Below are 20,082 nucleotides of genomic sequence, written 5' to 3'. Positions count from 1 at the left end.
TGTTTTTATTTAGGAGAGGTTCTGACAGCAGTAAAGGGGGACTGGATAAGAGGGAAGAGCTAGTGATGAATCTACCAGTTGGAAACAGGGAGAAAGCCCTGTTGGTGGGTCTCGGCTGCAGGCCTCCTTCTACAGATTGTTGGTTCATCTGTGGCTTTTTGTTTCTGAGGGTTTTGATGCTTCTAAATGTTATTCTTTCTCTCTGCCCCCTCCCTCCTTCCTTCTTTCTTATCCCCTCTTCCCTCCTTCCTTTAAGTGCTGAACTTGTTATTCGTAAGTCATCCGAGCAGCTATAGAATCATAAAATAGTAGAATTAGAAATCACCTGGGACAGTTCTTTCATTTTGAACATGTGTAACTGGCATCCCAAGAGGTTAAGTGGCATGTCACAAGTCACATCAGTAGTTAAAGGCTGATTTGCCCAGCTTTCTTTAATTAATCTTATAATGGGAGAAGACTTTTCAAATATTAAAGCAATGGTGGAAATTGTAAAGGAAAATTAATTAAAAACTTTCGTATATACCAAAAATGTGTGTATACTTACTTGATAAGGACAAGGTTTAACACTCCACCCCCTCACCCACCCCCCCAAATAAGTAAATGATCTGAGCAAACAGTTTACAAAAGAAGAAATACAAACAACCTCGGTGGTAAAGAAAGACATGCAGATTAAAAAAGGGTACCTTTTTTCACCTAGAAATTGGCAGAGATTTTGCACATACACACATATGCAACCCAGTTTTGGTGAGGTTGCTGAGAAGCAAACCACTAGACCTATCTCAGTCATTACTGCCTTTTTGGAAATACTAGTCAAAAACTTTAAAATTCTCTTTTGACCTAGAGTTTCCACTGTATGAATTTATCCTAGGCACAGAGATACAGCTTCTGCTGTATCTTTCTTGATAGTGGGAAATTGGAACATTCTAAATATTCCACAGTTGGAGGCTAGTTAAATAAATAATAGAATCTATAGAATGTCTCTGTGGTGGAATTACTTTTGGGTGATTTTTAAGCTTTTTTTTTTTTTTTTTTTTTTTTTTTTTTGTATTTTCTAAGATCGTCTATTGAAAAAGCAAGCAAGACAAATAAAAGCCCTAGCTGACTTGTTCTGGATTTCACAGTTTCTCACAGCACTGCTTGTTGATCTGTCAGATTGTTTCCTCTGAAATTTTAGGTATCAAATTAAATTATCTTTTTCTAAGAAGGGTTTCAAGTGGCAACTTTCTTTTTTTTAGGTATATTTGCGTGCCCTTGTGAGAAATCTTTTTAATGAAGGAAATGATGTCTATCGGGAACGTGATTGGAATGTCTCCATAAGCCAGTACATGGAAGCTTTGAGTATAGCTGATTATGCAAAGTCTGAAGAAATTTTAATCCCTAAAGAAATAATTGAAAAACTGTATATAAATCGTATTGCCTGCTTTTCTAATATGGTGAGCTGTGGTTTTTTAAACAAGTGTTTCCAGAAGGAAAAAAAATCTTCAATAACACAATATATTAACAAAAAGTCAGTTTTCCAACTTCAGTTTTAAAGAAAGGCATAATAACTGCTTTTAGAGGGGACTGAAGCTTTTGAAAGTCAACTTGGGACAAATGTTCAGGGATTTTAAAAATAATTTTTTTTTCTCAGTTACCAGTCCTTAGAGAGACCCATTTGAGTACCATCTTTGGGGGCATGTCTGCTTATGAAAAGTCAGGTCTGGGAGGATACTGGTGTTCACAGATCAGGGCATCCAGTGGGTATCTGTGTTGGCAATCCACTTCTCAATCAGAATTTGTTAGTCTTCTCAGGAGCCGTTTTAAACAAAAACAGTAACTAGCCTTTAAAGGAATGAACACAGGCTTTTCACATGTCCAGGCAGTACTTTGATGTGCTTATAATTTTCACTATGGATATTAAGTAAAATCTAACCAGTAATTTAAGAAAAGTATCTGTTGTTGCCCAGTTTTTTGTTAATGGGCATTCACCCAATGTTTTATTTATTTATTTTTTCATTTTTTTCTGTACTTAGTTCTTATCAATTAATTCCCTGGGAGTTACATTTCCTTTTGGCATCTTAATGTACTCCAAAAAGGATAACTATGGAGGGGAGAGGGATGACAACGGAGAAGGGCACCCATGGGCTTCGTTGGTGTCTGTAAAGTTTTATTTCTTGAAGAGCTGGGGACTTTGTGGCCACGTGTTAACATTTGTCTGGTCTGGGTGGTGGGTGCATGGCTATCTGTGATAGTCCTACTTTTGCTTATTTGGAATTACATAATGAAAATAATTTTAAAAAGAAAAGTAACACTGCTGGCTTTGTGTTTCAAAGGAGGGTAACAGGCTGGGGTTTTCATCTGTTCGCATTTACAGGAAGGCATCAGGTTAAGAAAAGAATTGTTTAATTGCTAACTTTTTTCTTCTGTCTTACACTCCAGGGTTTCCATGATAAAGTGTTAGAAGACTGCGATACAGTCCTCAGTTTAAATGGCAGTAACTGCAAAGCTCTGTATCGGAAATCTAAGGCTTTAAGTGATTTAGGAAGATACAGAGAGGCTTATGATGCTGTAGCAAAGTGCTCCTTAGCAGTGCCTCAGGTATGGAATTTAATGTTAGTTCATTTGTTTGCATCATAAACATTTTATTGCCCCATGTGGAGAAATGGCATCTCCAGAGTTAAATTTTCCTTGTAGGCTTTTTCTCCTTCAGTTGGGCATAATTGCTGAAGCAAGTGTCTTAATGGGAAATGTTACAACTGTTTTACCTATTCCTGTCTGCCCTTAGTGTATGCAACCCCCCATTCATCATACATGCTGACTTTTTCAGGATGAACATGTAATAAAACTAACTCAAGAACTAGCTCAGAAATTGGGATTTAAAATAAGGAAAGCATATGTGAGAGCTGAGGTAAGCTGGAGTTCCCTGCACAGCTTCATTTTGACTTGTAACTTGGAGTCAGTTCTGTTTTTAAAGTAGTGTCTTTATGTTATTTCAGCTCTCGTTAAAATCAGTGTCTGGGGATGGCGCTACCAAGGTAAAGTTATTACTTCTGTAAGAATGGTAATTTAAATCAAAAAAGAAAAGAAAAGAAAAAAAAAGATGGATGCCATTCTGCTTTTAATGTCTTGGAGTGTGTCTATTTTTGAGACCTATTTGTTTCTCAAACACATAATTGGCCATAGCTTTCTGTGACCATAAGAAAAACAAACAAAAACACTTAGTAATGTAGTTTAGTGTTAACCAGGATTACATCTGTTAGAATATTTTCCTGGATGTTAATAGATGTTAAAGAGTGATTCAGGGCCAAACAGTAATTTTGGGAGTCATTGGGATTAAGCAAAATTTAAAAAGCATCCTCCCACCCCCACGTCTTCTTGGAGCTAAGCTAATGGGCATGCTTAAAATATGCCATTGGCCATTGTGAGTTGGGGGCTAGGCGGTGGCTAGTGTAGGCCCCAGAGTTCAGTCTTTGGGGTCCCTCTTGGGGCTGATAACTCCACTGAACACCCTTTGAGAAGTGCTGCTCCACAAGAAATGGGTGGTGGTACTGAGAGACTAGACCTCATTTAACACCATATATTACAACAGTTTGAATGTTCAATTTATTTCTTGAACCAAAATTGGAAGGGAGTCATGTATCTGTGAAAACCTGCATTGTTATCTTAGAGTTAGTTTCACAGATTGCTTTTATGGTTTAGAATCCTGAAAACATGATCCATTATTTGGTTTAATTTCCAGGCTTCAGACTCTTCTGTGGAAGATATTGAACCAGGTATGTTTTCACATCTCATCGTAACAATCTGAAAAGTGCCAGCTTGAGAGTTTATCTAGGTTTTGTTGTTGTCAGAAAGATTGCTATGTGACTTTTAGTGTTAGAGCAAGGATAATTTTGAAAAACACCTCTGGGTGTACTGGCGAGTGACTAATATCAGATTCAGTAAGTGATCCTTGAGAGCCTATCATGTCCTGCTCACTGTCTGGTAGCTGTGCTCAAAAGGCCACAGGCATTTTGAGAAAGAAGGAAGAGTTTTCACAAAGGCATATATTTCTGGATAACACTAATTATTTTAGAAAGGTTTTTACTATTTTATTTGTAATGGCTTTTACTATCTATCTCATAACTGCTTTTGTATCTTCGCCTGGCTCTTTGTTGTCTCTGCTATTGTTAGCTAATTAACGCTAGTATTATGTTAGTACACTGAAAATGAACGAGTGCATTTCCATCCATGTTACAGATTTATTGCCTCCGAGGCAAGAAGCAGTCCCTGTTGCTTCTTTACCTGCGTCCAGTTTTTCTCCTGAAGTTGGAAGTGAATTGTCCTCAGTCCCTCTTATGCCCTTAACTTCTGTTTTGCCACTGCAAGTGGAGGAGAGCTCCCTGCCCTCTGCAGTGCTGGCAAATGGCGGGAAGATGCCCTTCACGATGCCGGAAGCTTTTTTGGATGATGGGGACATGGTCCTTGGAGATGAGATAGACGACCTCCTTGATTCTGCACCTGAAATGAATGAAACTGTTATGGTAAATTTCAGTGCTACTCTTTTTTTTTCTGAAAGCAGGGTTAAGTTATTGTAAAAATTGTAATACAACCTGGGACATACTTTCAGTATTGCCTGTGGGCTAAACTTTGGGTTTCTTATCTTGTAAACTCTCGTCCTTCTCTGGTGGTAACTCGCCAATTTTGATTGTTTTTGAAATAGAAAAAGAAAGAAATGTGAGTAATTAGCCAGTTTTTCTTCTACTCCTATTGGGATCACATATTATGGAAAGGATAAATTTAAAATTCTGAGAAGGAATAGGTATTTGCTATTTAAAGAATAAAATCAGTTTTGTGGGTTAAAGGCTTCTTGTCTTTTGAGGTTAATTCTCCATTAACAATATCCCACCATAAAGCAAGGGTTAGCACACTTCAACCCCCAGGCCAAACCTGATCTGCTGTCTGGGTTTTGTTCTAAGAATGGTTTTTACATTTTGTAATGGTTGGGGGGAAAACAGAAGAATAATATTTCATTTCATGACAAACATTTTATGAAATCATATGAAATTCAGACTTCACTCTCAGTACATAAAGTTTTGGTGGCGCCCAGCCACGCTACTCATTTGTGCCTTGTCTGTGGTTGCTTTTGCGTGGGAACAGTGGAAGGGAGGAATTCCAGCAGGGACTGGGTGGTGTGCAAAGCTGAACGTATTTAGCATCTGGCCCTGTATAGGAAAAGTTTGCTGATCCGTGTCATAAACCATCTTAAAATATTGCAACAACAGTCGTAGTAGGATGATGACAAGAGGCAAGAGAGGTGAATTAGAGGGAGAAATTCAGGGCTGGTTTCCAGGGTGGGTCAACTAGGTAATGTCAGTGTGGAGTTGACTGCGGGAAGAAGCATTTGTGAAAAGCAGACAGACGTGGGTCTGATGCTTGCCAGCTCCAGCCTCTTAGACAAGTCAGTTCACTTTCTGGCACCTCAGTGTCCTCGACTGTGCAGTGATGGTCCCAGTGGGACATAGCTCAGGGAGCTGTTGTAAGGATTAAATAAAATAGCATCTGATACGTAGCATAGTACAAGGCACCCGTGACGCTCTCAATAAATAGTGGCCGGAAGAGCAGAGGATGGAGTTAGAATTCTGTTTGGTCTTGTGGGAATTTAAATTCACATCTCCAGAGAGAGGGGCCCAGTCCTTACTGGCTTCCCCAGCTCCCTTGTCCTGAGCCCCTTCACCCCACTCTGCTATTCCCATCCCTGTGATTCCTGTTTAATTAATCCAGTTCTTACCAGCCTTATGTCATGGTCAGGTGACCGTGGGGAGTCCTAGGAAGTTTTGGAGATGAAACACAAATATGACGTTTGGATGAAAACAGTGTTAGACATTATACCTTGATTCTTTCTAAAAATTGGGCTTGGAAAGGAATAAGCGTGGTAGCTAAAACTCTTCTTCTGAATCTTACATTTGATTTAAACTTTATTATATGTTGTGATTACTCAGTGTAGTGATTTTTTTGGTTTTATTCCCTGATGTTAAATTTTGATCAAATCCTTTTCCTTCCCTAGCCATCAGCTTTGGTCCGAGGACCCCTTCCGACCACCAGTGTCCCTCCTAGCATACCCTTTTCGGCATCCCTGTTAGGAACCTTATCCGTTGGTGCGAGGTATGCTCCTCCACCCGCCTTTTCAGAATTGTATCCACCTTTGACTTCATCTTTAGAAGATTTTTGTTCTTTAAATTCATTTTCAATGAGTGAATCCAAACGAGGTAAGAATGGAGCCTAAATTGTAACCAATTGCAATTAGTTTTCTAAAAAAGAAAATGTGTGTTTGGCAATTATTTAACTAACTAAGTAGTAGGAACTTGAATTATTTTCATTGTAGCTGGGCATGTGAGGACTAAGCCTTCGGTTTTAAATTCATCTTTGTGTCCTTTCTGGGAATCAGGAAACAAAGGCACGAGAGTAGGGATATATGTGGCACTGATATTTATATAGGTTGGTTTGTTAAGTTGGATGTCTGTTTGGGGCAAAATGACTTTTAATGTATTCTCCAAGAAAAGTGTACTCCATCCTAAGGGGTCTTGAAGACAGCTTATCCTTTTAAAAATCTGAACTAGGCAAACACTAATTTAAGACTAGTGGGATTAATGTTCAGAACGATAACAATTAGATTTAGCTCTTTGAGGCTCCATCCTTTGAGCCCAGCAAACTGTGGCTGATGCCTTAATTTAATTTTACAGGGGATTGCCGAATTTTTGGTTGGACTCCTATTTCCATAATCCTATGCTTAATTGACATTTTAGAAATTAATGATAAAAACCTTCATATTTTTCTGAGTCATTGTTGAAAGGTTTTTAAAGGGACAAAATCTAAATAATTGATCTAAAGATTCACAATGGGAGAGATTAAAATGTGTGGGAGACAGAAGTCAGGGAGGAAATAATTGAGAGGTAGACTAAATAAAAGAAATTGGACCTTACTGATTTTTTTAATGTGGTGGTAAGTTGCTGTTTCATATTTCTAAAGGGAGAGGCTCTTTTTTCCTTTTGAATGTAAATTATTAGACTTTTTAACAGCCCCATTTGTAGGCCCTGCCTTAGTTTGTTTCTTGAAAATAGTTTTTTATTTAAATGTGGTTGACTAAGGGTAATTCATGCCCTTGGTTTCTAGAGGAAAGAAACAGTTCCATAATCCTCTTTGAGTGTCAGTAATGAACCAGAAAGCTCCTTGGAATTGGGATGGGAATATAACGTGGGGAAAGCCATACCCAGTAAGCTGCTAAGCCCTGATGTTCTTATTACATGATTAGAATGAAAAGGTCTGTTGAAGTTTTTTTATTATTTTAGATCTGTCCACCTCAACTTCTAGAGAGGGACCACCGCTTAACAGCAGTAATTCCTCCCTTTTACTTGTAAGTGCCACTTCCTCTTTTGTAAATACATCGCTTAAATTGAAAATAGGTCTTTTACTTACATTTCTTAGTTATTTGAATGAATATGGCAGTCTCCCTTCAATTTTGTGTGTGCCGTGGGAAATAGTGTTGTACTGAGACTGTTCTGGAACATCCAGTAATAAATGCTCTGTGTTTAAGACTGGATCTGTCATGGCAGGTTAATTGCTAGTACAGACAGTATAAGAGGCTTTAGCCCAGCATAGACAAAACAAGGAAATGCAAGATTGGGGCATGCAAAATATGTGTACTGATTACTTTTAACAACTTTGGAGGATCCCCCCTAAAATACCTAAAGACCAAAGAAGAGGAAAATGTAGAAAGAGGTAGCCTTTCATACAGAAGAGCAATTCAGGATGTAGTAGTACTGACTTCAGTTCTGTGAAGGGTGTTTATTTTTCAGATAAACTCAGTTTTCCTTCTTTATTGATATGCAATATTTGTTGGCTGTTTTTTTTTTTTTTTTTTTTTTCCTTATTCGTCTTGCAGATGAATGGACCAGGTAGTTTCTTTGCTTCTGAGAGTTTCCTGGGAATTTCAAGTCAGCCTAGAAATGACTTTGGAAACTTTTTTGGAAGTGCAGTTACTAAACCATCTCCATCGGTGACTCCAAGACATCCCCTTGAAGGAACCCATGAATTGAGACAAGCTTGCCAGATCTGTTTTGTAAGATCAGGTCAGGATCAAACAAAGGAGCAGATAGTGTTAGCTAATGAATAACTCTAACATTCTTATGAATTGTAAACATGTGAGAAACACCAGCTGTTGTGAATCTTCAGTTCCCATTTTGTTGATTTCTTTCTAACGAAGCAGCAGTTACTGATTGGGGGCCTTTGGCGTTTATTAGCATAAGTCTCTGCTTATATTTGGTGTCATTTTATTTATAGAAACATGTGGGTTAGAATATTTACCTGATTTTAGAAGCTTTTTGAAATTTTCAAGAAGGCTTTTTGTTCCAAATATATGTTCAGAAACTTGAGAATTTTGAAAAGTGCAAGAACAGTAAAAAAGCTTTATAAGTCCAGTATATGATAAAACATTGTTGAAAATTAATGGGGCATGCAAAATATGTGTACTGATTACTTTTAACAACTTTGGAGGATCCCCCCTAAAATACCTAAAGACCAAAGAAGAGGAAAATATAGAAACTTTTTTGGAAGTGCAGTTACTAAACCATCTCCATCGGTGACTCCAAGACATCCCCTTGAAGGAACCCACAAATTGAGACAAGCTTGCCAGATCTGTTTTGTAAGATCAGGTCAGGATCAAACAAAGGAGCAGATAGTGCTCCTATCTGGCATTGGTATGATTCATTTGTTTCATTGAGGAACCAGTAACGATAACATTGTTACTGACTTAAGGCCATGGCTTAAGTACTTACTATTGGTTTGTTTCATAGCTTTCCCCCTAAGTCAAGTGATATAAACACAATTTTTTAAACTGGATCCAACCTCGTTTTATTTCTTAGTTTTATGTTTAAAACTTTACCTTTACCTTTATAAGCCACCAGAATTCCTATCCAAGTTATTTCCTGATAGTTAAATATGTCCATGTTTTGGGGGGAGCTAGTTTTGAATAGAACTTTGTGTTGTCTGACAAATAGCATAAAAGACAAAAATCTGCTTTGCTGGCTTGTTTACATTTTGGGGTTGTGAAAATTTTGTGGGAATTTTGTGGGAATTTAGCCATCAATGTGCATCTGCTCACATCTGCTTATAAAAGTGCCTGTAAAGTGAAATGATATTTCTGTGCATATGAGCAATCCTCTTTACATCTTTTTCAGGCCCTAAATTAATGGATTTCGCTTACCATGCAAATATAGATCATAAATGTAAGAAAGATATTTTAATTGGTAGGATAAAGAATGTTGAAGATAAATCATGGAAAAAAATACGTCCAAGACCAACAAAAACAAATTATGAAGGACCATATTATATATGTAAAGGTATTTCATGTTATTACTTCACTGGTATATATTACATATGTGAATAAATGATTGGCTGCATTTATTATAATGTTTCCAGTATTGACTGTTACTAAACGTGTGTAGACAGAGTTATTAGCAAGTTCCTTGGATTGAGACATTCATGTTTTTTATACGTTCTTTACTGTTGTTTTTAAGTTCTTGTGTAGTGTATGTTTTCTGGTTTATGGACACAGGGCTTTGACCAAGTTTTAAAGAGGAAACTGTCTCAAACTTTAAATCCTCTAACTTAGTCTAAACAGAATCAAACACTGAGCTAAGGCTTTGCAAATGTTGCTCTCTTTAAACTGCTTTTGAGAGAACTTGGTATTTTCATTTTTGTCAACTCTTCCTCAGAATGAGCTTTGAATGTCCCTATTCAAAGTGATTTTTTTGTTTTCTTTTGTTTTAATAGATTTCATTTTTTCAAGCAGTTTTAGGTTTACAGAAAAATTGTGCAGAAAGTACAGGGAGTTCCCATATCCCCTGCCCCCTCCCTACAGTGTCCCCCAGGATTAACATCTGGCATTGGTATGATTCATTTGTTTCATTGAGGAACCAGTAACGATAACATTGTTACTGAGTTAAGCCCATGGCTCACATTAGGCATCACTTTGTGCCCAGGTGGCACTTTAAATTTAGGCCGAGTACTTGAGGCTTTTTTGCTCTGGCTGCAATGAAAGTAATTTAGTCTTTCCATGCTGGTTTTTTTTTCCCAAGAGTTAATACCATTCTTAGAGAGCAATCTGCATATCACCAATTGAAGCTATCCATGAATTGTTATAAAAATTCCAATGATGCCCCAAATATATTTAAATTCATTGACCCTGCACAAACAGTTGCTCCCAACTTAAGTGCCTTTTGGTTTCCTGTCTCTCCAGATGTTGCTGCTCAGGAGGAATGCAGATATTCAGGGCACTGCACGTTTGCTTATTGCCAAGAAGAGATAGACGTGTGGACGCTGGAGCGGAAGGGGGCGTTCAGCCGAGAGGCTTTCTTCGGTGGCAATGGAAAGATAAACCTTACAGTATTCAAACTTCTCCAGGAGCATCTTGGAGAATTTATATTCCTTTGTGAGGTGCTTTTTCCAAGACTTGTTTTCTGCTGTAAAATTATTGGCGGTTTCTGACTTGCAATCCAGGCATGTAAAGGTCTTAGCACAGGCTTTGGCATATAATAAGCATTCATGCAGTAACTGGTAGCTACTATTGTTATCAAACAGAATAATATCAAGACGGCATATTGAGTATTAATTGATAGACGTATGCAGTGTATAAGTATGTAATATTATGTAATAATATTGGAGCTAATGAAACATTAATATTTTATATTATGTTTTTGTGATAATCCCTCTTCTCTGTCTGTTCCAGAAATGTTTTGATCATAAGCCTAGAATGATAAGTAAAAGAAATAAAGATAATTCTACTTCCTGTTCTCACCCAGTTACGAAGCATGAGTTTGAAGACAATAAGTATGTTGGTAGTTTCTAAATTTTATACTGATAAAATGGATTCTTTTCTTAGAGCCAAATAAAACCAGTAGTAGTATCTGCCTAAGCATCTTCCCCCCATTTTTTCTTTTTGTTTTTGTTCTTTTGAAGGAAGATGACTAGATTTGGCTGGGAATTTTTAAAAAAAGAGTTATTAAATTGATTATTTAATACAGAAAAGCATTATTGTTTCATAGTTTCTCACAACATGAATTTAGTTTTTTTATGGCTCATATAGAATTATCTCCCTTTCCCCCCAACCCATTAATCTAAAGGTTATATACAGTGATTTTTTTTTTTTCTGGTAAAGATTTAAATTGTATTCTCAATGTAGAACTTCATTTGAGAAAGCTACAAAATAATAATATTAAAATACCACTCCATTTTCATCTTAGGTGCCTTGTCCACATTTTGCGAGAGACTACAGTAAAATACTCCAAAATACGTTCTTTTCATGGTCAGTGTCAGCTTGATTTATGTCGGCATGAGGTTCGATACGGCTGTTTAAGGGAAGATGAGTGCTTTTATGCACACAGCCTTGTGGAATTGAAAGTCTGGATTATGCAAAATGAAACAGGTAGGTTTGTACGTGACTGAAAAATATGTCTCATGAGGCCAGTCAGGTTTTGATGGAATGGTAATTCAGAAACTTCCGTCAACCCCATGTAGCAACCCTGTCAGTTTTGTCCTGAGCTTCAAACTGTGTAGTCACTTATAATTTTTAGAGTTGCCTGTTCTGAGTGTGGTCTCATATAATTAATAACTGACACACGATCATATATGTAGCATGTATTTGAGAGAGGAAAGAGGCCTCAGGAGGCACAGATTGCCGTGTGGATCAATAGTGCTTTTTGAAAAAGTTCTCCGATATGGCTGCAACCACATGGGTGGGGTGTTATTATATAAATGTAACCTAAAGGAGGGCTTGTGCATTTCCCAGGTATCTCACATGATGCTATTGCTCAAGAATCTAAACAATATTGGCAAAATTTGGAAGCAAATGTACCTGGAGCTCAGGTATTTTCTCTTTTGTACTTTTCTAGAATGGCCTGATGGAGGTGTGTTGTTGGCGGGTGCAGTTTATGTGTATTGTCCTGTTACTTTCTTGTTGCCTATTGAGTTGATAATTCCTATGTGAAAAAAAATTCTGAACTTTAATTGATCATTATATGTATATATATGGCATCCCATAATACCTGCCAGGAATATAGGATACTGTTTTCTTATTCAGTGTGATTGGCAAAACAGTTGGGATCTTGGGCTTCGGAGATTATTGGGGTAAGGGAAGCGGATAGTGTATGTAGTTTTGCTTCCCACCTGACATAACTTGTTAATCCACTCCTCAACCACACACACACACACACACAAAATCTAGTCATCAGTTCCAAAGCTGACTTTCATAAATTGAGGTTTGGCATCTACAATCTGTTTTTATCATATTCTCTTGGATTTGGGGGAAAAATTGGACATTTAGTTATCAGTCTATTTATAATGGTCAAGTCATTAAACCAGACAAAAACAGAAAATTGTGTGTTATTGTGAAGGGGAAAAACTGCATGGTGATTCATTATTTTGTTCTCAGAAAACTGATTTTCTGTTAAAAATTTTTAAAACTGATCTTTTTAATTGTTTAAGGTACTTGGCAATCAAACAATGCCTGGATCTCTTAATATGAAGATAAAATTTGTGTGTGCTCAGTGTTTGCGAAATGGTCAAGTCATCGAACCAGACAAAAACAGAAAATACTGTAGTGCAAAAGCAGGGCATTCGTAAGTAGTGTGTATGGAAACAATGCTCGTTTCATAATTATCTGTTTCATGGGTATAAAATTATATAAGAAAAATGACTCAGGCTTTGAAGAGGGCAAAGGAAAGGAGATAATTTAGGAGTAAATAGAATGCAAAAGGGAAGAGAATTTTAGGATTTAGTAGCTAAGAATTCAACAGTAGTGTTTTTCCTGTATTTTATTATTCATTTATTTAGGATTCAGAGGAATATGCATTTATAAATATCAACAGGAACTGAAACAATTATAGAATTGTAAGGCATCTCTTTTAGAAGAGTTGAGGAAAAGAAAGTGTCTTGTCCTTCAGGTACAGACTTGGTGCCTATCCTTACCTTATGCCTTTTGCCAGTGTGTCTTTGTTTTTTCTGAACTCCATTTTCCTTAGGTGGACCAAAGACCGTCGTGCGATGAGAGTGATGTCTATTGAACGTAAGAAGTGGATGAACATCCGTCCTCTCCCCACAAAGAAACAAATGCCTTTACAGTTTGATGTACATACGTAATTTTTAAGCCACTTTTTTTTAATTTGGCATTTCAAATCATTAGAAAGTAGTAGTAATTCAGATTGAAACACAAGCCCTTTAATGCTCAGCAGTCATAATAACATTTAAGTAGTTCCTCTTTTGTTTTCCTTCTGCTTTAGTATGTGTGTGTCTCTAATAACAGGTTTTTAATTGATTGGAATTTTATGAATTACTTGGAAAAAGTTATAGGTAATAGAATGGATAAAAAGTTATAGGCATAATTTAACCTATTATTCAGATGACTTTCTTTTGGGAGGGAATGAGAATTTCATTTACTTTTTGTATCTCAACTTTGATATCAAGCCCAAGGTTTCCATGATATTAGGAATGTTGTTGATAAGTTTTTTTTTTTTAAATCATACCTTGTTTCTTTCACCAAACAATGGATACTAGCTGAAAGTCACCCGCCTTGTAGGACTTTCTAAAAGGAACCCAGAGGAAAAACATTCAGTGTTTTTCAAAATACCTTAGACTGAAAACCCAGACCAGTGTCGTGTTAGGTTAGAAATTCGTTGTGCTGTGGCACGTTTCTCCTTGGTGCACTGCAGCGCCTTGCATGTTCTTGAAGGTGACTACCTGCTCCAGGCTGAGCAGCCTCCCTGAGCTCTCTCTAGATGTTTCCTCTTGATGAGAGAGGGTCTGGAGAGGGTCTAGAGGTATTTCACTATGCAAGTGCACGGATGGGGACACTTGGAGCATCTGTGGGTACTAAACTTGCTGCCCTGATGGAGGAAAGATGGAGAAAACCTTTAGCCCAGCAAAGCAGTGCAGATGGATTGCCGAGTTCCCTCATAAATGAGCCCTCCCTCTCCAAATTGCCAGAAAGAGTTGAGGGAGTAGATTAATTTTCTGTCACCAGAGTAACTTGTAGTATTATAAAACTTATACAGATTATAACTTCAGTCTTTGCAAGGTGGTGATGTGTTTGTGTTTTACCCACAGTGGTTTTAGAGTCATCGATTTGGGTGGTTTCATTCATGGGTGGGAAGTATTATAGAAGGGGGAAAGAAAAGCTTTATTGGAATGAGGGATCGCTTGTGCTTTAAAAGATAATGGAGATAATTGGAGTGTCAAAGAATTTGTTAAAAGCAGGACCGAGAACAATTCTAGTTCATGAGGCAGCTGCCCAGGTCTACTGATTAGTCTTTCATCTCAAACATGGTCTATACTGTGCAGTATTAAAGTAGGTTGTTTCCTCTTTTTTTTTTTTTTTTTTTTTACTCTAATGGCTATTGTTAAGGGATCTTTTTTTAAAAGAAGAAATAATTCTCTGAGTGTGTATGAGTAGAGGTGTGGTGAGGTGGAAAGAGAATGGGCTTCAGAGTCCACCAGGAGGGCACTGGTGGAGTTATTCTGCCTCAGTTTGCTCATCTGTAAATGGGGACAGTTACGTCATAGGGAAGATGGCGTGCGATGGCGTTATATAAAAACCTTGCACAGCACCTGGCCCTCTCCCTTCTCTTCTCTTCTCGCTTCTCATCATTAAGGTTTGAAAGACGTTGGTGAATGTTTCCCTGGTAATATCTGACCAAGTGCTTCCTGGGGCTTGCCTGGGGCAAGAAAGTTTTATTGACTCCTGGCTTGATGCAGATTTTAAGGGTAGGGGTTACTGGCGTTGCTCTGAGGGAGGAAATGTGCACTAAAACAGGGGTAAGACTCCTTTTAGGTTTTAGCAGAAACAGTGCAAAGCATTTAATTTTACGTAAGTTGAGTGACCTACAGGGCCAGCTCTCGTTGAAGCACAAATAAACGAAAATGAACTAACAAATAGTTGTCCTAGAATTTATGCTGCATAAAGACACTGATGATATTTGAGAATTGAGCTTTGAAGGTGACAGGGGTTTTCTTGCTTCTTCATGGTTGTGATTTGTAGAGAAGCCTGTGTTCAGCTGATCCCTATCACCGTATTTTCCTGCCAGTATCTCTGTATTTACTTTGTAGATAAAAATACAAATAACAGGAAGGAGTATTATTTGAAAGCGATGTAACTTGATGGCTTGGTTAGTAATTGTTTCAGTTAACGTATACCTAGTGAATTATGGCCGAGGTTAGCTGCCATTATTAGTTATAGGTAAATTAAATTTCCGAGATTTTTCGGACACTGTTTAGTAACCTCTGGAGTAGCCTGCAGTGTCTTCACTGCTTCTCAAGAGCTGGCGTGAAGGCACACAAGTGTTCTGCAGAACAGACTGGAGCAGTCAGATTAGGGTGCCAGTGGTTTTCATTGCAAAGATAAAGTGTTCTGCTGTGTTAAAAGCTGTTACGCTGAATTAGCACATTTATAGACATTTTCTTGTAAGAAAATATTCCGTACTCTAATTCCATACATAGCTTACTTTTGAAAATTTTGAGATAGAAAGCTTAATAATGTGTCTGTTTTGGGCTTATAGTCAATTTGAGTAGAATTGCATTAAACTTATGTTAAACTTACATTACTAAGCAGTAGCATGGATAATAATGTTTATTTTGCCTACATGTGAAAGCTAGGCAGTTTTAATAAGGGCACGTTTTAAAATATCCTTTTTTTGATATCTACAGCTGTGCAATCATATTGCTTCTGGGAAAAAATGTCAGTATGTTGGAAACTGTTCCTTCGCTCATAGTCCTGAGGAACGAGAAGTATGGACTTATATGAAGGAAAATGGAAGTAAGTTGATGTTTTAACCTGCGTTCTTGACATCCATGAAATCTAGCCTGCCTGAAAGTCTGTTTTCTCTCTATAAATATGGCAGCTTACCGTGAACACGGAAAGCTGTTTGTGCTCTGTACAGTGGCACCGCTTCATCAGCAGCTGTGAGATGGGCACACTTGCTGGAACATGTGGCCATAGCTTCAGTGGAGTAGGATCTGGCATCTGATTTGTGTTTGGTTTGGCCAGATTTTGATATGAACATACATACAGGTCTGCTCCTTTGATGTAACAGATGTGTTCCTGAAAAAGGCACTGGGGAGGTTCAGTTCTTCAGTGGCTGTTTATACCGCTTATGAATAGTCACCCCCTCAATAATCAGGTTAGAATTTGGGGTATCTTCAAAGAGACCTTGCTTGTAGACGCAAAGATCCAAGGGAGAATGTTTATCTTGGTCAGATTTCAAATTTATTGTGGGAGCCTGGGAGGAGCCTCAGACAGCTTTTCACTTTTGACATAAAGTGTATTACTACAAGGATGATTGAAATTTTTTTTTTTTTAATTTTATTGAGATTGTTCACATACCATACAATTATCCAGAGATCCAAAGTACACAATCAGTTGTCTATGGTACCATCATACAGCTGTGCATCCATCACAATTAATTTTTTTTCCAATTTTTAGAGCATTTTCATTACTCCAGAAAAGAAATAAAGACAAAAAAGAAAACTCAGTTCCTCTCCTACCCCTAACCACCCCCCTCAATTTTTGACTCATAATATTTATAGTACATTTGTTACTGTTGATGAAAGAATGTTAAGATACTGTTAACTGTAGGTACAGTTTACAGTAGGTATGTTCTTTTCCCTATATACCCCTCTATTACTAGCTTCTAGTTACAGTGTCATACATTTGTTGTAGTTCATGAAAGAGGTTTCTAATATTTGTACAGTTAATCACGGACATTGTCCACCACGAGATTCACTGTTTTATACATTCCCATCTTTTAACCTCCAACTTTCCTTCTGGTGACATACGTGACTCTGAGCTTCCCCTTTCCACCACCTTCACACACCTTTCAGCACTGTTATTTATTCTCACAATAACATGATACCATCATCTCTGTCCACTTCCGAACACTTTGGTTCAACCTAGTTGAACATTTCGCTCATAATAAGCAACTGCTCCCCATTCTTTAGCCTCGTTCTACATCCTGGTAACTTATATTTCATGTCTGTAAGTTTACGTATTATAATTAGTTCATATCAGTGAGACCATGCAATATTTGTCCTTATGTGTCTGACTTATTTCACTCAATGTAGTGCCCTCAAGATTTCTTCAAGGGATGATTGATTTTTAATCTTAAGTAAACTGATGGAAATTTACTGACTGCCTATGATCAGCTGTCTCTGGATCGCAAGAACCAGTTAGATTTAGGGCTGTCACTTGCCACGTTTCAATCACATATAAATTCAGTGACTCCTGCATGGAAGGGACTCCTTCCTGGCTGTCTTGCTTGGAGTGAGAACACAGTGTTGGGCCTTACTGGAGATATCCTTGCGTTTCACTGCTCCTACAGTGATTCCTGCCACCACTGGTCTACAGGAAGAGGAATTTCTAGTTCATCTCTAATCTTTGCCTGATGATACATTGTTGGAACCACTTGGGCAGGCAACAAAGCCAAGTTTTGACCAGATCTCATTACTAGATTTTTTAGCACAGTGGTTCTCAACTGAAGATGGTTTTATACCCCCTTGGCCCCTGGGGACATTTTGATTGTCCTGACTTGGGCCAGGGGAGTGCTCCTGGCAGTGAATGGTAGAGGCCAGGGATGCTTGTAAATATCCCACCATATGTAGGACAGACCCCCAGAGCAAAGAATGTTCTGGCCCCAAGTGCCTGTGGTGCCAAGGCTGAGACGTCCTGGTTTTAGCACTTGGTAGTAATGCAGAATACACTTGTTCTCACCACAGGAAGCAATGGGTAGCCACTGCCCAGGACCTGGTCACAGTCATGTGGTTATAAAATTGCACCCCTGCAAGTCAGTCCACCCCTGCGACCGTGGCTTGCTTGATGGATTCCCATCAGGGTCAGAGTCTGGGTCCCAGAGTAGTGTATGTTTCATCTTCCTCAGCAACAGTGAGGAGCACATCAGCTCCAAGCCCCCGGGCCTGAGAAGCCACCTCGTGGTTATGGCAGAGAAGACTGAGCATTTCATGTATACATGGGCAACATGAAGCAGCAGCGAGGTGGTTGTTTTTTTTTTTTTTTTTTTTTTTTTTTTGCAATCCCTTTATGTTGGTTTCTGAGGTTTTAAAAACCCCAAAGTGTGTTGCAAGTGAAGGGAGGAGTTAATCTGGAAAACAAATGTTTTCAGCCTAACAGTCCTGAATTTGGTTCTCAAGCATGAGAATTTACCTGCTGCTCGAACATGGGCTAATATGATCAGTCTCCTTTCAGCTCTCACACTTTTCTTTCCTCTTTAGCTTGTACTTTTGAAATAATTTCAAAGGTACTGGACATTTGCAAAAATAATACAAAACCAGTATAAAGAACTGCAATATACATCCCTTCCCAGGTACCCAGATTTAACAGCTTTTAACATTTTGCCACACTTGTTATATTGTTTTCTGTCTTTTTTCTTTCTTCCTTCTTCCTTCCTTCCCTCTCCTCTCTTTCATCTATCTGTCAACTATCTATGCAATTTTTAAACATACAACAGGTTGTATACATCATGCTTCTTTGCCACTTAATACTTTCACGTATATATCTTAACAGCAAAGATATTCATTAGGTACACTTATCAAGTTTAAGAAATTTAACATATTATTTGCTTGATATAAAGCATATAGTCTATATTTCCTTCTTTTTTCAAGTGTCCCAAAAAATGTCTTTATTTTCTTCTCTATTAGATAGGTTCAGGATCATGTTTTGCATTTAATTGTCATTCTTATTAGTCTTCTTTTTTTTAAATTGTGGAAACATATGTAAAACATAAAGTTTCCCATCTCAACCACTCCCAAGCTTGGGATCAATCACATTAACAATATTGTGCTACCCTCATCACCATTCATTACCCCAATTTTTCCATCACCCCAAACGGAAACCCTGCACCCACTGGGCAGTAATTCCCCATTCCCCTTGTCCTTGCCCCTACTAATTTGTACCCTACTTTCTGACTCGGTGAATTTGCGAGTGAAATCATACAATATCTGTCCTTTTGCGTGTGACTTCTTTCATTCAGCCTAACAGACTTCAGGGTTCATCCATATTGTGGCATGCACCAGAACTTCATTCCTTTTTAAGGCTGAGTAATATTCCAGTGTATGTATGGACCGTATTTTGTTTATCCATTCATCAGTTGATGGACACTTGGGTTGCTTCCACCTTTTGGCATTTGTGAATAATGCCATTGTGAACATCAGTGTTCAACTATTTGAGTCCTTGCTTTCAGTTCTTTTTGGTATATATCTAGGAGTGGAATTGCCGGATCATATGGTAGTTCTATGTTTAACTTTTTGAGGAGCTACCCTACTGTTTTCTACAGCCGTGACACCATTTTACATTCCCACTAACAAGTAGGAGGGTTACAATTTCTCCACATCCTCATCAACACTTGTTTATGTTTCTGAAGAATAACAGCCCTTGTAGTGGATGTGAGGTGATCTGTGATTGTGGTTTTGACTTGCATTTCCCTAATAGCTAATAATGGTGAACATCTTTTCATGTTCACTTTTCCTTTAAAAATGTATGCGAATACAAAAAGTCTGCATGGTGTTGTGTGTATTGAAATGGCATTTAGTTGTTTCTGCTGAAATAATTTATTTTTCCTTAGTACAAGACATGGAGCAGTTTTATGAACTCTGGCTAAAGAGTCAAAAAAATGGAAAAAGTGATGATGTGGCCAGTCAGTCAAATAAGGAAAATGGAAAACAAATCCACATGCCAACAGATTATGCCGAGGTTACTGTGAGTGCTGTTTATTACTTCCCCTCACCTTTGCTTCTGAGCCCTTGATGGAGCCTCTCTTTTCCCACCTCTCCACGAGCTAGCCCCATCGCTTAGAGCCTGCCCTTCTGGTATCTTCACTCTCTCTCCAGTGGCTCCTGCCATTAGCTCAAGTCTCCCTCATTCTAAAAAACCCTTTCCTTGATCCTGATTCTGACCTTGGCCCCAGAGAATTACGAGTCCCAGTCTGATTCCTCTCCTTCCAAGCCTGTGACCTAAGGCAGATTACTTAACCTTGCTGATTGGGGTTGTGGGGACAGTTAAGTGAAGTGTAG

At 38.1% G+C, this 20,082-nt stretch overlaps 1 protein-coding gene across 4 annotated transcripts in view; it reads left to right on the top strand.

The window, feature by feature from the left end:
• Positions 1–20,082, top strand: part of ZC3H7A (zinc finger CCCH-type containing 7A) — a 36,041-nt gene that overhangs the window by 12,800 nt on the left and 3,159 nt on the right. For 3 of the 4 annotated variants that reach the window (XM_037814147.1, XM_037814145.1, XM_037814146.1), the window contains 18 exons: positions 1,236–1,433; positions 2,419–2,577; positions 2,807–2,887; positions 2,976–3,014; positions 3,719–3,752; positions 4,216–4,499; positions 6,023–6,224; positions 7,305–7,369; positions 7,898–8,084; positions 9,192–9,353; positions 10,253–10,449; positions 10,742–10,842; positions 11,256–11,437; positions 11,801–11,877; positions 12,496–12,629; positions 13,032–13,137; positions 15,709–15,817; positions 19,635–19,768. In XM_037814147.1, the coding sequence (XP_037670075.1) occupies positions 1,236–1,433; positions 2,419–2,577; positions 2,807–2,887; positions 2,976–3,014; positions 3,719–3,752; positions 4,216–4,499; positions 6,023–6,224; positions 7,305–7,369; positions 7,898–8,084; positions 9,192–9,353; positions 10,253–10,449; positions 10,742–10,842; positions 11,256–11,437; positions 11,801–11,877; positions 12,496–12,629; positions 13,032–13,137; positions 15,709–15,817; positions 19,635–19,768 (2,451 nt within the window). Of the gene's footprint in view, positions 1–1,235; positions 1,434–2,418; positions 2,578–2,806; positions 2,888–2,975; positions 3,015–3,718; positions 3,753–4,215; positions 4,500–6,022; positions 6,225–7,304; positions 7,370–7,897; positions 8,085–9,191; positions 9,354–10,252; positions 10,450–10,741; positions 10,843–11,255; positions 11,438–11,800; positions 11,878–12,495; positions 12,630–13,031; positions 13,138–15,708; positions 15,818–19,634; positions 19,769–20,082 lie in introns of those variants that run through there. The other variant, XM_037814148.1, reaches the window with a different exon arrangement.

Source organism: Choloepus didactylus, chromosome 21, assembly GCF_015220235.1.
Source record: "Choloepus didactylus isolate mChoDid1 chromosome 21, mChoDid1.pri, whole genome shotgun sequence".
Classification (NCBI taxonomy): Eukaryota; Metazoa; Chordata; class Mammalia; order Pilosa; family Megalonychidae; genus Choloepus; species Choloepus didactylus.
Note: the sequence above shows the minus strand (reverse complement) of the source record. Positions and strands in the feature narration are given on the sequence as shown.